The 14502-nt window shown below is 40.5% G+C and overlaps 2 protein-coding genes across 2 annotated transcripts; one reads left to right on the top strand and one right to left on the bottom strand.

Annotated features, from left to right (window-relative positions):
• Nucleotides 1-3523: 3523 nt before the first annotated feature.
• On the bottom strand, nucleotides 3524-5647 carry LOC127540262 (coiled-coil domain-containing protein R3HCC1L-like). Its single transcript, XM_051964873.1, has one exon. It carries the CDS (start codon nucleotides 5645-5647, stop codon nucleotides 3617-3619), a length of 2031 nt encoding a protein of 676 aa, XP_051820833.1. The 3' UTR covers nucleotides 3524-3616.
• Nucleotides 5648-7702: 2055 nt separating this feature from the next.
• On the top strand, nucleotides 7703-14502 carry LOC127541713 (mas-related G-protein coupled receptor member X4-like). Its single transcript, XM_051966931.1, has 2 exons — nucleotides 7703-7846; nucleotides 13519-14502. Exons 1-2 carry the CDS (start codon nucleotides 7703-7705, stop codon nucleotides 14500-14502), a joined length of 1128 nt encoding a protein of 375 aa, XP_051822891.1.

Raw genomic sequence — 14502 nt, 5'->3', positions numbered from 1 at the left:
TGAAAGAGGTGAGTTCAAAACTGGACATTGATGTTTACTAGCTGTGTGATTCTGGGGAAGTCACTGATGAATGCAGGAAAGATTTATTTTACATTCTTACAAGAATGTGTTGAATAAACACATTTGAGACTTCAAGGGCAGCATTTTATTTCCTATCCTGAAGTACGAATCTCTCTCCTGATTCCCCATCAATTGAATGTTACAGCAGTTACATGTCAAGAATCTCTACCTCTCATTACACAGTCAATCCCTCCTCCCAAGGAGCTTCCATTCTAGAGGGAGGGAAAGATAACAAAGAAGGGCTAAGGGCAAAGAACAAAAGATTCTCTTCAAATCTCAGGCCACAGAAATATGATTACAAAAGGCTGGGCCTGCCCCCAAGGAGCTTACATTCTTTGGGGGCAAGATAAATTTTACCCTTGATTATTTCTTGATGTCCTTATGGGTTTCAGTTTTCTAATTTAAATTTCATTTCTTCAATTTAATTTTCATACCTGTGGAAAACAAATGTCCATTCATTTCTCGAACCCTGCATTAAATCAAGCTGAATTTCTAAATTGTTCTATAGGACATATCAAAGTCAAGATTTTATCTGCCTCCTCTTTTAAGTATACAACTGTGTGGTGCATAACCCGTTCAATAAATTTCAGAGATCTCTCAAAGTGTAAAGAAAAAGTTTTATTAATTTCTCATGAGAAATGGGTGTCATTCCTAGCGAATAAGAAGTGAAAATGAGGCTCCCAGCATAGGCAGCATAGACAATATATAGATATATTCCCAGCAACACCATCCTCTCCCTGTTGGTTCATCCTCATTGGCTGAGAACGTGGCCTTAAATTCTAAGCACAAAAGCTACAACAAATGGGGAAGTAACACATAAGTTCAAATTTAAACAAAGTTATACTTTTGCTGACTCTGAGACATGCTCTCAATGTATGGGCTGGGTAGATAAGGATAGAAAACAGTATCTGATAGCTTGGTTAATTTATACTTTCCTTTTTGAAGAAATATCATTCTAATGTCTGGGCTAGCTTTCTGGAGGTCCTTTGGATGGGCCTTCACTTCAGCAGGATAGACACCACGAGAATGGTCTACAATAGAGTCTAGAATCTTTCTTCTGGCCCAGTCTTGGCCTTAGTGGAGGCGTATAGGAGGCAGGAAAGCCACCAGGAATGTCTCATTTCCATTCCTCAGCCCTTATATACCTTTGTACAATTATATCATTACAGCATGCTGAATATGTGTAGAGAACCATTACATCACCATGCTAAGCACTAAGTTTATATATGAACTAGAGAACCATCACCTCATCAATTCCACTGAGTTAACACCTTGTTTCAAGCATAGATTTCCAGCCCTCAACAAGAACTTAACACCATTTTTGTAGCTAAGGTCTATGTTGTCAGCCTAAGAGAATTCTTTTTCCTCCTAATTTTACTAATTCTTTTAGTCTTATCAAATAAATGTAATTTTTAGAACAATTTGTAGCAATTTGTAACAATACAAAATAGTTTTGGTCAAAATTTCCACCCATTTAAAGTGCTATTTTGTTTAGTCTCTAGTATGCAGAAGAGCTGACTGAAGTTCTATTTCTCTGGACTTTTTGCCTAAATATAACTACAGGAAGAAAAAATGAAAATCATGAAGAATTGAGCAATATTGATACTTCCTTTTGATGTAATATAATTTCTAGGGGAGACATCAATAATTTTAAGGTCCCCTGACTTCTGTTCTAACAATCTGTTGATTACTTTAAATCTTTTGGCTCTGGAATCTGATCCTGAGGCCCTCTGATCTAAAAATACTATTGTTCTAACAATTTAATCTGCCAATGATTCTAAAGTCTTCTGGCTTTAGGATAGTCACAGGTCTGCTGGTCAGTGATAATCAAATTCTTGAGACCACTCCTTGGTTCTACCCTTAGGCCATTAGGTTAGCATATCAATAATATGATAAAATTTATAAATTTGTCTCCTCCCGTTTCTTTGCTAAATTTTCCTGAAATTTAGACTGCTTCATGTGGTGTTCTCTTTTGTATAATATATTTGATGGTTCTCTCTGGGAGCAGGTTTCTTGGGGAGGTTCTCTGGAGCAACCTTAGTTTCAGTTCAACGTAATCATCACTCCAAATGCAGCCAGGTGTTAAAGTAGTTCTTTATTGTTTCTCCCAAAATAGCTCAGTTAGCTTTCTTTGGTTCCAGGAGCTCTTGTTGCTAGCTCAGCCTCTCTCTGAATCTTGGTTCTGCCCAACTGCCGATTAGCTTCTCAGTCTCCCAAACTGAACTCTCGCTCTGTCAATCTTCCAAAGTGACTCCTGGCTCTAGCTCAACTCCGACTCGTGACTTCTTCTGAACTGACTGACGCTCCCCTCTCAATCTTTTCAACTGAACTCTGCTGACTGAGCTCAGCTGTTTTTATGCTCTCTCAAAGGTCGACTCTTCCTCCCAGAGTGGGATTATGGGAGGTGTGACTTCACAAAGTTACAAATTTAACTTTGTGTATCTCCCGTACTTGTGAACTCTAATGTGTAAGCTCTAATGTGTGAGCTCTAATGTATAAACTCTTAAAGGTACAAACCCAAGCACACAAGCATTGCTTCCATCAATTCCACTTAGTACTTTGTTTCAAGTTCTGGCCATAACATCTCCTTGTAGGATCAGATCAATCATACTGAACCATGCTAAATTAGAGAATTATTGTCTCTGTCAATTCTAATGACTTAACACTTTATAAAGATTCCAACAGCTTCTATTGGCATTTACAATAAACTTTGTCCCTTGACAAGGCTGAAAATTCATTGGAGATGCCTCGCAACACCCTTTGGTCTATGATCCCAACCTTTTGGGGTCCCTTCCAAACTTCAACATTTTGTTCTAAACTGCTCTTGGGAGACCGTTCAATAAAATTCCATAACTCCCTAAATAATTAAAGGTCATGTGCTTGCAGGGTTATTTAACAGGTCCATCCTCTACTCAGCTTTCCAATGGATCTTCTTAAAATACAGGTAGACCATGTGACACACCTCATTGCCTACATTCCATACATTCCAGTGAGTCCCTAAACCTGAAGCATCTAATATAAAATTCTGTTTGGCATCTGAAATCCTTGATGACTTGGCTCCTTCCTACCTTTCTAGTCTTTCTTATACCTTCTTCCTCTTCAGGAACTTGACTTACATCCCTCTTTCTAAAGGAGGCTCCCTCTCCAGGATTACTTTTTTTTTTAATAACTTTTTATTGATAGAACTCATGCCAGGGTAGTTTTTTTTTTTTTTACAACATTATCCCTTGCATTCACTTCTGTTCCGATTTTTCCCCTCCCTCCCTCCACCCCTCCCCCAGATGGCAAGCAATCCTTTACATGTTGAATAGGTTACAGTATACAGGATTAATTTTTAAAATCTATTTTGTATGTACCTTGTACACTTCTCCCTCTCCCCTCACTTTTAGAACATAAGTTCCTTCCAAATCCAGAAAGCCGAGCTGACCGATGGAGCATATTACTTTTTCTCTGTTCCCATAGTCTCTGCCTTGCTCACAAACAAAGGAAACTCAGTAAGGTCTTTTAGCCTGGAGCCTTCTGAATCCGTGAAATTATCTCTTTCTCTGGATGATGTTCACACAGCGGCCTGGTCCCGGCCTTCCCAGATGTCCTCCCTTTGCTTTGCTTCCAACCGCTTTCTTTCACGAGCTTCCTGCAGTTTCTTGAGCTCGGCATCCCGCTCCGCTTTGGTGCGCTGACTCCTCACCCCAAGAGCATTGATCACTAACCGCCGGGCCAGGGCCGCCGAGGTCTCAGGGCGAGGCTTGGCGGGCTGGAGAAACTCAGCGCAAGCTCTTGCTTTGGCCTTGGCTGCTCTTGTGGCCTGAGAGAGCGGCCGGATCTTCACCATCATGTGCTTACTGCTCAGGGCGTCGCGGGCTGTAATTGGACTGGAGAACACTCCTAGAGCATGTGTGTCATCCACCCATTTGATAGCAAATCCCTTCTTTTGATAGCTGCAAAAGACTCGTAGGAGGTCTTCGGTGCGAAATTCCTGAGGGAAGTCATAGATTTCAATGACATGAGGAAGTTCACAATCGCTGATGTCAAGCTCAGGAACTTCACAGTTGTAATAATCAAATCTAGGTTCCTGGAGACTCTTCCCGTTCTTCGAATTCCCCGATAACTCTTCTAGAAGTCGCGGATCCAGGCAGTCTCCATCATCATTAAATAAAGACTCCCAGCTTTCCTCTGTAGAAGCACTTTCAGCATTGGAGGAAGGATGAGGAGCTTTCAGTTCTGATTGTTGTTCTGAAGATACTGTATATTCTACTTTCCCAGGGGCATCATTCTCAATTGTTTTGAACTCTTCACCAGTTCTTAGATTATTCAAAGACTCTGTGATGTCATCTGCACCATCCAGATTACTGTTCAAGGACTTGCTGGAAAGCAATTCAGGCTTATTTAACATACAGAGTTCGGAGTCTAAACAGGAACCATGATTGCTGGATGCTTCCTCCTTTATAGGTATTAAAGAGGTATACTCTGACAAGTCCTTTGTTAGTCCTCCCATGGACTCCTGATAACTGGATGAACTATCTTCAGTGTAACTGTCTGCACAAACTGTCAAGCGGCTTGAATTTTCATTCTCACACTCCGTGCTATTAGCTACTAGAAGAGGGGTTAAGTAAGTACTTACTCCCATACAGTCTAGCAAACTATTGATGTTGCTACAAGCCTGTTCAGTGATTCCGCCCACAATTGTCGAGGTGCTGCCCACACATGTCTCATCAGATATGCCATCTGTAATGCTCATACATGCTTGGTTAGTGTTGTCACTGTCATTCTGCTGTTCCCTACCTGTAAATATTTCATCAGCAAAGTCACTTAAATTATCAGGGTCATAGCACATGGGTGCATCATCTTTTGTGCTAGATGCTAGCACATGGTCAGGATTCAAAATAGAATTGCAACCTACCAGATCATCTGAAAACTGAGAAGTAGACACCATCTCTACTACCTTACAATCAGCGTTTACACTGTTTTTCAAGTCTCCTTCTGCATAACTCGTCCCACTTAGTTCTTCCTTTCTGAAATCACATAATTTCACACTTTGGAATGGTATACTTGAAGTCTGAGTCTCACAGGTTTCCATACTAGATTGTGAAATAAGTAGTCCTTGTGATACTGTCATATCGTTGCTTTTGGAATCCATAAATTTCTCTTCTTTCTTTGGTTTAAAATGTATTTGTGAAGGTACTTTGGAAAAACTACTAGGATTTAGGATCTTTTGTTGATTTTTGTTGAACATTTCTTTGGACTCTGCAGTTCCCTTTTGAGCATGGAATTTTCCTCTGTTTCTTTCTTTGAAGTATGTACCTTTTTTTGATTTTGAATTAGGTCTCTTTCCATCCCTAGCTTTGTGCTCTTGTCTGCTAGGATTACTAATAGGTCTCTGAAGTTCAGAACTAGTTCTGAAGACATCATTCTTCGAGGGCACATGACTTTCTTCTTGCCCTTGCTTCACTATAGCATTCAGGTGACTATAATTCATTTCCTGATGACTTGATAAAGGAAGTACTGAATCTCTTCGAGCTTTGGGTACATAAAGGGCCATATCTGGCTTTCTGGCCCGAGGTGTGCATTTCTCAACATCAGGCTGCATGATGCTACCTCAATCTTTATTTTCTCCTTCCAAGTCTTGTCCCCTTCCTTGGGCCCAGTTAGCTTTCTTAGAGGCCTATCTCCCTCCTTGGTTCCAAGAGCTCCTGTTGCTAGTCCTTTGCTTCTGTCTCTGCCTCTGCCTCTGCCAGCTTCAGCTTCTCCTCTTCCGAATCCTTCGTCTCAATCTCCCCCACTGACTCTTGGCTGAGGTTCTGAGAGCTTTTAGTGGGCTTGTCCTTTTATATGTTCTTTTAGAGGTGTGAACTCAAAAGTTGACTTCTCCTCCAAGAGTGGGATTGTGGGAGTTGTCACTTGTGAATCTCCTCCACTGAACTTGTGAATCTGGAACGCTAATGTGTGAACACTTAAAGGCGTGAACTAAGTACATGAACATTGTCTCTATCCATTCCAGTGAGTTAACACCTTGTTTCAAGTTCTGGCCCATAACAGGTCCATCCTCTACTCAGCTTTCCAATGGATCTTCTTAAAATACAGGTAGACCATGTGACACACCTCATTGCCCACATTCCATACATTCCAGTGAGTCCCTAATATAAAGCATCTAATATAAAATTCTGTTTGGCAACTGAAATCCTTGATGACATGGCTCTTTCCTACCTTTCTAGTCTTTCTTATACCTTCTTCCTCTTCAGGTACTTGGCTTACATCCCTCTTTCTAAAGGAGGCTCCCTCTCCAGGATTACTTTTTAAAATCTATTTTGTATGTACCTTGTACACTTCTCCAGTTCTATTTAGTACCTTGTTTCAGGTTCTGGCCCAAAACATCTTCTTGTAAGATCAGATCAATAATCTATCAACTCTAATGAGTTAGCAGTTTGTAAAGTTTCCAACATCTATTGACCCTCCTGGAAGTCAAAGTCCCTGGAGAACAATGAGTGCTTAAAATTTTTTTAGGTTTGTCTTGACAGGTAGACCCCCTAAGTATTTTATTTTGTCTACAGAATTTTAAATAGAATTTCTCTTTCTAACTCTTGTTGATGGGCTCTGTCAATAATATATAGAAATGCTGATGATTTGTGTGGGTTTATTTTATACCCTGCAATTTTGCTAAACCTGTTCATTGTTTCCACTAAGTTTTTGGATGATTTACTAGGATTCTCTAAGTATATCATCATATCATCTACAAAGCATCACAGTTTTATTTCTTTATTGCCTATTCTAATTCCAGTAATTTCTTTTTTCTTTTCTTACTGATAAAGCCAATATTTCTAGTGCAATGTTGAATAATAGTGGTGATAATGGACATCCTTGCATCACCCCTGATCTAACTGGGAATGCATCCAGCTTCTCTCCATTTCAAATAATGCTTGCTGCTGTTGGTTTTAGATAGCTATTGCTTATTATTTTAAAGAAAGTTCCCTTTATCCCTATGCCCTCTACTGTTTTTAATAGGAATGGGTGCTGTATTTTGTCAAAACCTTTTTCTGCATCTATTGCAATTATCATATAATTTCTGTCAGTTTGTTATTAATATGGTCAATTATAGTAATGGTTTTCCTGATACTGAACCAGCCCTGCATTCCTGGCATAAATCCCACTTGGTTTTAGTGTATTATCCTGCTGATAAGTTGCTGTGATCTCTTCGCTAATATTTTATTTAAAATATTTATTTTTTAAAAAGGTGGAGATGGGAGTAAATAGCCCTAGTACCCAGCTCTGTCTCTGTGTCTGCAGGGCCTCTGAGAAGAGCAGGTTTTGTGGGTCTGGGACTACCTGCTATGGCTGTATTCCCCACCCCCAGCAATGAGAATATGTTAATGACAGTGCCACTGAAAGCAGAGCAAATGGGAGTCTGCCTGGAGAATTTTGTGGATATAACTGGACACAGATCCCCCTCGGCTAATTGCCCTGCTTGGGCTGGTGAGGAACAGCATTCAGAGGAATCCCTTCTCGGTCTACATCCTCACCCTGGCGGGGGACTGACACCTTCTTGCCTTGCTGCTTCTTTCAGATCTCCATAACTAGATTTGTTGAATATTTGTGTGACAATTTAAAGTTCAAGATCATACTCTACCTCAGATACCTTTTCTAGAACATGGGCCTGAACCTCTTGGCCATAATCAGCACCAAGCGCTATCCACCTGTGCTCTTCTCCATCTGGTACCTATGCCACTGCCCCAAGCACAAGTCTGCTTCGGGGTGTGCTCTAGGCTCTGGCCAGGATGATAGAAGTCACAGAGTTTGTTGCTCAGATTTATGTGTATCCTCGACATTTCTGTCTCAACTTTCTCATTATCTATTTCCTATGGTTCCTCCTCTTCATCTGCATCCCATGGATGTCCAGCCTGACTCTGCTGCTGAGGGTCCAGTGCAGCTCCTGGTGCTGGCAGCCTCCCAGGCTCTACCTACTGGCTTCTTACCGGCTTCTTGATCCTGCTCCGTGGCCTGCCCTGGGGGATTGGGATTTCATAAATTATCACTCCCACAAACATTTCATGCCTGACTGTCTCCTTTCTCCCTTGTGTGAACAACTGCATGAACCCCTTCAATTACTTCCTTCGCATCTTTTGCTAGTTATCCCTATACAATTATAAGAAATTAAAAGACCTTAATTTATATAGAAATATAGAGCTAACAATAGATATCAAAGTGAAATATTTAATTAGTCAGCTGTACATAAAGAGAAATAGAGAAAGAGTTAAAATTCTAAGTCAAATGTATAAAGATTCTTCCACATGAGTACTCTTCAATATCTGCCAAGAGAAAAAGAAAAGTTCCTTGTATTACAGTTTAAGAAAAGCTTCAGACACTTAACACCTCCTAGCTCTGTGACCCTGAGCAAGTCACTTAACCCCAATTACCTGAGGGAAAAAAGGCAAACAAGTTTGAATATTTTGTGTAGAGGGCTGGAAAGATTGCAAAGGGCTGGAACTCTGAAAGGATTTACTTGAATCTAATCAGCAGGTCCCATACACACATTCTTAGATGATATGGTGATGTGATGGTTCTCCTCAAGATTGGTGCCAGCTGAATGTGTTGTAATGATGTAATCACAGGAAGGATTGGATTGGAGGGCTGAGGGAGAAAGTCAGAGTCTCTCTGCCACAGCATGCTCAGGAGAGAAGATTTCAGACTCTAAACTCCAGAGTCCAGGATCCATCTTTGAAGAATCACGTGGTAGTTTGCTTGTTTCCTTCACTTCTCCTCCTAAAGACCAAAGACTTTGATCCTGAGACCCTCCAGAGAGCTAGCCCAGACATTATAATTTTGAATGGACTAAATGATGATCAAATACTTATAAGATGAAATTTTGGGGAAATTATACAGTTCCTTAAGAGTCCAATATTGTCAAAGAAATTTTGAGGAGAAACAAAAAAGAGCCAAGCTTAGAGATCCCATGTTCATTAAATTGATAATGGAAAGGAAGATAGGAGGAGAGGAGAAAGAAAATATGGCATTGGGGCATCATAGATGAAGATTATCCAAATATAGAATACAGAATGGTCAATAATCTGCCTTGAAAGGGGGGTATCAGAGGCACACACAATCTCAGCAACAAAGAGCTATGGTCAAGAGATGTTTGATCTGATGTTGCTTTGAGGTACAAATCCTAACAAGATACTAGAACTAAAGTACCACCACATATCAAATCTCCTGCTGCCTGATTAGTCCTGATCTTAGATTACTTTGATTTTACTTTTTTATTCCCTCTGTGAAGGTGGGTATAATATGTCAGTGAATACATATTCACCACTTAAGAAGTCAGTGATTGAAAAATATTAATTTCCAGAACTGTGCAAGTACTACAAGAAAGATACTTTTCGGAACCTCCCAATGAGACATCATGTGCCCAGCCTCATATATGCTACGCATTCTTATCCTTAGTAACCTCACTTTGAGTCTTCATGCACAGCTATATATTCCTTACTAGCACCTAGAATAGGAATGGTCATGTATGACTTGAAGTAAACTGGAACAGCAGTTATACTAATGAATATAGTTCAACCACATCCACAATAGGTAAATCAACTTCCTCTCCAAGAAAGAGAACATAAAGAAAAGGAAGGCTGGGTGACTAAACCATCATCATCATCATCATCATCATCATCAGTATTACTAACATTGAAAATCATATGTTATTACTTTAATTGGCATTTCTATAGTACTTTAAATATTATAGAAGTACCTTACCAAAAGTTATACCTCATTTGAACCTCATAACACCTCAGGAACCAAGAATATTTAGTTGCCAAAACATAAGTTTCAGGTTCCCAAAACAAAACCCCATAATAGTTTCTGCCAGAATTATATGGATGACCTTTGCCTACAGTCCTGGTGGTATCAACAGTCAGTCAGGAAGTCAGTAACCATGTATTAAGTACCTCCTATGTGCCAGGCACTATGCTAAGCTGAGGGAATAAAAAAAGAAATCCCAAAGGTTAACCATCGTTAGATGGTACTATCTGGATGAGGATCTAGGAAAGGATACTGAGAAGGAACTGTTAGATATGTAAAAGTACAACAAGAAGAGGTTACCCCAAAATCTAGGGAGGTGAGAATGTCAAAGAGAAAAAGGATTAAGAAAAGGCTACTAGATTTGGAAACAAAAGCTCATGGAGGCCATTCATGACAATTTCAATAGACTTGTGATCGAGAGAGAGCATCAAGAGATCCAAACAGAGGACTGTGGGGACTAAAATGTGGGTCATAACTGAGTATTTTCACCATTTTGTTGTTGTTTGCTTGCTTTTTCAAATTTCTAATTTTTTTCCTTTTTTTGATCTGATTTTTCTTGTGCCACATGATAAATGCGGAAATACATATAGAAGAACTGCATATATTTAACATATATTACTTGCTGTCAAAGGGAGGAGAAAGGGGGAACAGAGGGAGAAAAATTTGGAAGACAAAGTTTTGCAAGGAAGAAAGTTGAAAACTATCTTTGCATATATTTTGAAGATATAAAAGTATTACGGGAGCCACCTGCTAGTGGCTGCTGGGGATCTAATTTTGATCAGCAGAATAGATCCTTTCATGTGAGAGGACGATAAGGATACAAGGAGACTAAGAGGCAGTTGCATTCTGTGACCTCTCCCCTCTTCCCTCTTGCCTCCAATTTATTTCATTCTCCAATTCACAAGCCACATCTGCATCAGTAAAGGCTGCTTTGCAATTCCTTCAAGTGTGTTATATTCACAGATGTGGGAACCCTCGGAGAATCCACCTGTCCCTTCACACTTAGGCATGGTCCTTAACAATAAAGCTGTTTTTTTTAGAAAAATAAGAAATTATAAAAATACGTGATTATAAAAAGGTACATTATACTGTGTGCTTATTTGTGATATTACTATATGTTCTCATAGACATATGTATATTGTATGTATATATTTTGTGAATGAAGAAATGTACACACCATATATATATGTATATATTTATTTATATGTCTATATCTGCCTTCATAACTGTATATACAGTTTTCCTTATTTGAACCTTGAAATTCATGGATTCAGCCAAAGCCTCATTCCAATACCCACTTGTAGTTTGAAAAAATCTGAGCCTCTTCAATCTCTATAAAACTCTGGTAACAAGAGAATACACAATTTCTTTTCAGAAAAGTTCTCTAAGAGCTAGAAAAGGATCTAATGTACCATGTGAACAAAAAGGAATTTTTTTTTTCACTCAAGTTGTAACTACCATGAGTGAAAAACATGCAAGGATAATGGAAAAGACCAGTTAATTGGGGATAATGGGTCACATCAATCTAACAGTAATTCCTCTTAAGTCCTAGAGTAGATGTTAGTATTTACATAGAATTAAAGTCTTTTCCAGAGCAACACCATTTAGGAAGCTTTATCTGCACTTGAAGGCTTCAGGAAATTTATTACTTGAGGCCAGTGTTTGGAAAATCTCCACCTTTTCAACATGAAAGCAAATAGAAAATCTTTTAGACTAGTAGATGTTAACAGGAGAAGGGGAGGGGACAGTATATAATGGAAAGAGAGGAACTATCCTGAATCCTACTCCTATTGCCACTCATGTCCCAGTGAGAAGGACAGATACATGCCTCAATAGCAGAACCAGGCACAGGAATCTGGGGAGGAAAAAGGGAAGTTCAGAGACTGTACTCTTTCTTCATCGTTATTTCTCATCATTGAATTTTGGTGAGTTTAATCCTTTATAAAATTGTGTTTAATCCTTTATAAAGTTGTGTTTAATCCTTTATGACTTTGTGTATTTCCAATGTGCAAAGCTGGAAAACATCAGCCTGGGAAGTGGGGAGCAGCAGAAATTTCTGCTTCTGAGGTCTTATGCTTTCTTTTTCCATTGGAGGGCAAGAGCAATACCCAATCTTCAAACTTTTTGTAACATGGCCCCCAGCTGGGAGGGAGAATGAGTTTGGAGCGCTTAAGAAGTCTCTGAACAAGGATATGAAAGATCATATTCCCAATTCTCCAGATGCAGGTTCTAGCTCAGGGTATGAGTGAATCCCACATCTCCTTAATTTTTTTTTCCTATTCTTGGTCCGAGTTAACTGATCTATCCTTTCCCAGACATTTGGCCCTAAATCTCATCATTTGTCCATAAAGAGAAACTGAAGCCATAACAATCAACAATCCCAGACATCTACTGTTGGACATGTTCTGTGCTGATCAATTGTCTGGTCTGGCACAAGGTAAACACCTGGGGCTGCATTCTGCTCCCCTCTGCTTCCTCTCAGTAAGATACCAGCTACTTCAGGATAGGGACAATTTCATTGTCCTTGTATTCCATCGCCAAGCTTAGTGGTAAAAATTGTTCTGGGCCCAGAATCTCCAAGTAAGTACTGAGCAAATGTTTATTGCAGTTTGACAAAGAAAATCAGAGAAGAAACAGTTTCATTTCCATCTCTCCTTTCTAGAATTGGTTGACTGTGGATGTGGAACATAACAAATTTAGCTTATGTGAGTTAGTTTTGGTGATGTGGAAATTTCAAATGTCCAACTTGCAATGAGATAGGCTGAGGGAAAGCTCTGAACCAATGGCAGTTTATTAAAGGGTCTGTGGTTCCCTCAGATCTTACTCCTGAGAAATAGGTGCAAATATATTTTATTCCTTTTGTACATGTAAGGATTTGTTCAATTCTCTAATTTCCTGCCATGACAATATTTTCAATGCAATCAATTTTGATTTATAATGATTAGTGACAATACCCAAACCTCATTGCAAATATGTTTCCATTATTTTTTGTTGCTTATATACATAAAAAAAAATCATGGTGACTCTCGCACCCTCTCATTACTGCTTCCTTGTTTCTTTCAGTTATCCTAAGAAATCCCAGAGCAAAGCCAGAGTTAAGAGATAATCCTTTCTCTATCAATCAATTAATCAGGATGTATTTTATGAAACAATTCTTTTAGAATCTTATCAAAAGATGTAATTGAGGAACAAAATTGCTTTAGTCAAATTTGCCAGTGGATTCACCCATTGAAAGGGCTGTTTTGGTTCAATCTCTAGTATATAGAAGAGCTGGCTAAATTTCCATATCTCTAGACTTTTTGCCCAAGTGTAACCACGGGAAGAAAAAATGAGAATGATGCAGAGTTTAGCAATGTTCTAAGATGATTTTGAGAGATTGATCAATAAAACTCCATATGCCTCATCTACCAACAATGTCCTTTGGAAACTGACTTAATAACCTACAAGGGGCTGGTTTCTGGATGAGTAAATAGGAACGAAGAAGTCTTCATCCTAATTGAATAATTGGTTACCAATATGAGTGAAATAACCCTTTTTCTCACTAGTAAGTGAGACTAGAATATTATTCATTGCTTACCCTTGACCTACACTTCTGGGGAGGAGAGGCTCTAATGCTTGAAGGTGGAGATGGGAGTAAGCCCTTCTCTGTCTCTGCATCCCCAGGGCGTCTGAGAGGAGCAGGGCTTTCTGGGGCTGGGACCCCCCACCATGGCTATGTCCCCTACACCCCAGCAACAGGAATATGGTGCTACGGAGGGAAAGCTAAATGTGAGTGAGGCTTCTGGGACACCTGGAGGATTTCATTTTTATGATTGGATGGACGTGTTCTCTCTGCTTGTTGTCTCCCTTGGGCTGCTGGGGAACAGCGCCGTCCTGTGGCTCCTGGGCTTCCGCATCCGGAGGACCCCCTATTCTGTCTACATCCTCAACCTGGCGGCGGCCGACGCCCTCTTCCTCTGCTGCTCCTTTCTGATCTCCTTGAGAAGACTTGCTACCTATTTTTATTCTATAATATACACGGCCGTGGTCTACCTCCAATACACGTCCTACACTGCGGGAATGAGCCTCCTGGCCGCGATCAGCACCGAGCGCTGTCTCTCCGTGCTCTTCCCCTTCTGGTACAGATGTCGCCGCCCCAAGCACTTGTCTGCTGTGGTCTGCGCCGGGCTCTGGATTCTGGCCGGGATGATCGAAGTCACAGAGTTTGTCACTGTGTTGTATGTGGCTCCTCAACCCTTCTGTGGCAACTTCCTCATTATCTATTTCCTGTGGTTCCTCCTCCTCACCTGCGTCCTGTGCTTGTCCAGCCTGACTCTACTGCTGAGGGTCCAGTGCAGCTCCCGGCTCCGGCGGCCCCCCAGGCTCTACCTCTTGGTCCTGCTCATCCTCGTGTTCCTGCTCTGTGGCCTGCCCTGGGGGATCGAGGATTTCATAAATCATCGCCTCAGAATAGAACTCATGCCTTATAGCCTCTCTCAGTCCCTGGCTTGTGTGAACAGCAGCGTGAATCCCTTCATTTACTTCTTCGTGGGAAAACGAGGGCATAAAAGGAGGGAGCCCCTCAGGCTGGTCCTGCAGAGAGCCCTGGGGGAGGAGCAGGAGTTGGGTGGTGGGATGAGGGACATCTCCAACAGCAACACCCAGGAGACCTCACCATGA

The sequence above is a fragment of the Antechinus flavipes genome, chromosome 6, assembly GCF_016432865.1.
Source record: "Antechinus flavipes isolate AdamAnt ecotype Samford, QLD, Australia chromosome 6, AdamAnt_v2, whole genome shotgun sequence".
Taxonomy (NCBI): Eukaryota; Metazoa; Chordata; class Mammalia; order Dasyuromorphia; family Dasyuridae; genus Antechinus; species Antechinus flavipes.
Note: the sequence above shows the minus strand (reverse complement) of the source record. Positions and strands in the feature narration are given on the sequence as shown.

What these genes read in the sequence shown, in the direction of transcription:
- LOC127540262 (XM_051964873.1), bottom strand. Translation starts at nt 5,647, where the DNA reads ATGCAGCCTGATGTTGAGAAATGCACACCTCGGGCCAGAAAGCCAGAT.
- LOC127541713 (XM_051966931.1), top strand. Translation starts at nt 7,703, where the DNA reads ATGGGCCTGAACCTCTTGGCCATAATCAGCACCAAGCGCTATCCACCT. An exon ending in AGGATGATAGAAGTCACAGA is followed by an intron (nt 7,847 to 13,518) that starts GTTTGTTGCTCA and finishes GGCGTCTGAGAG; the next exon opens with GAGCAGGGCTTTCTGGGGCT.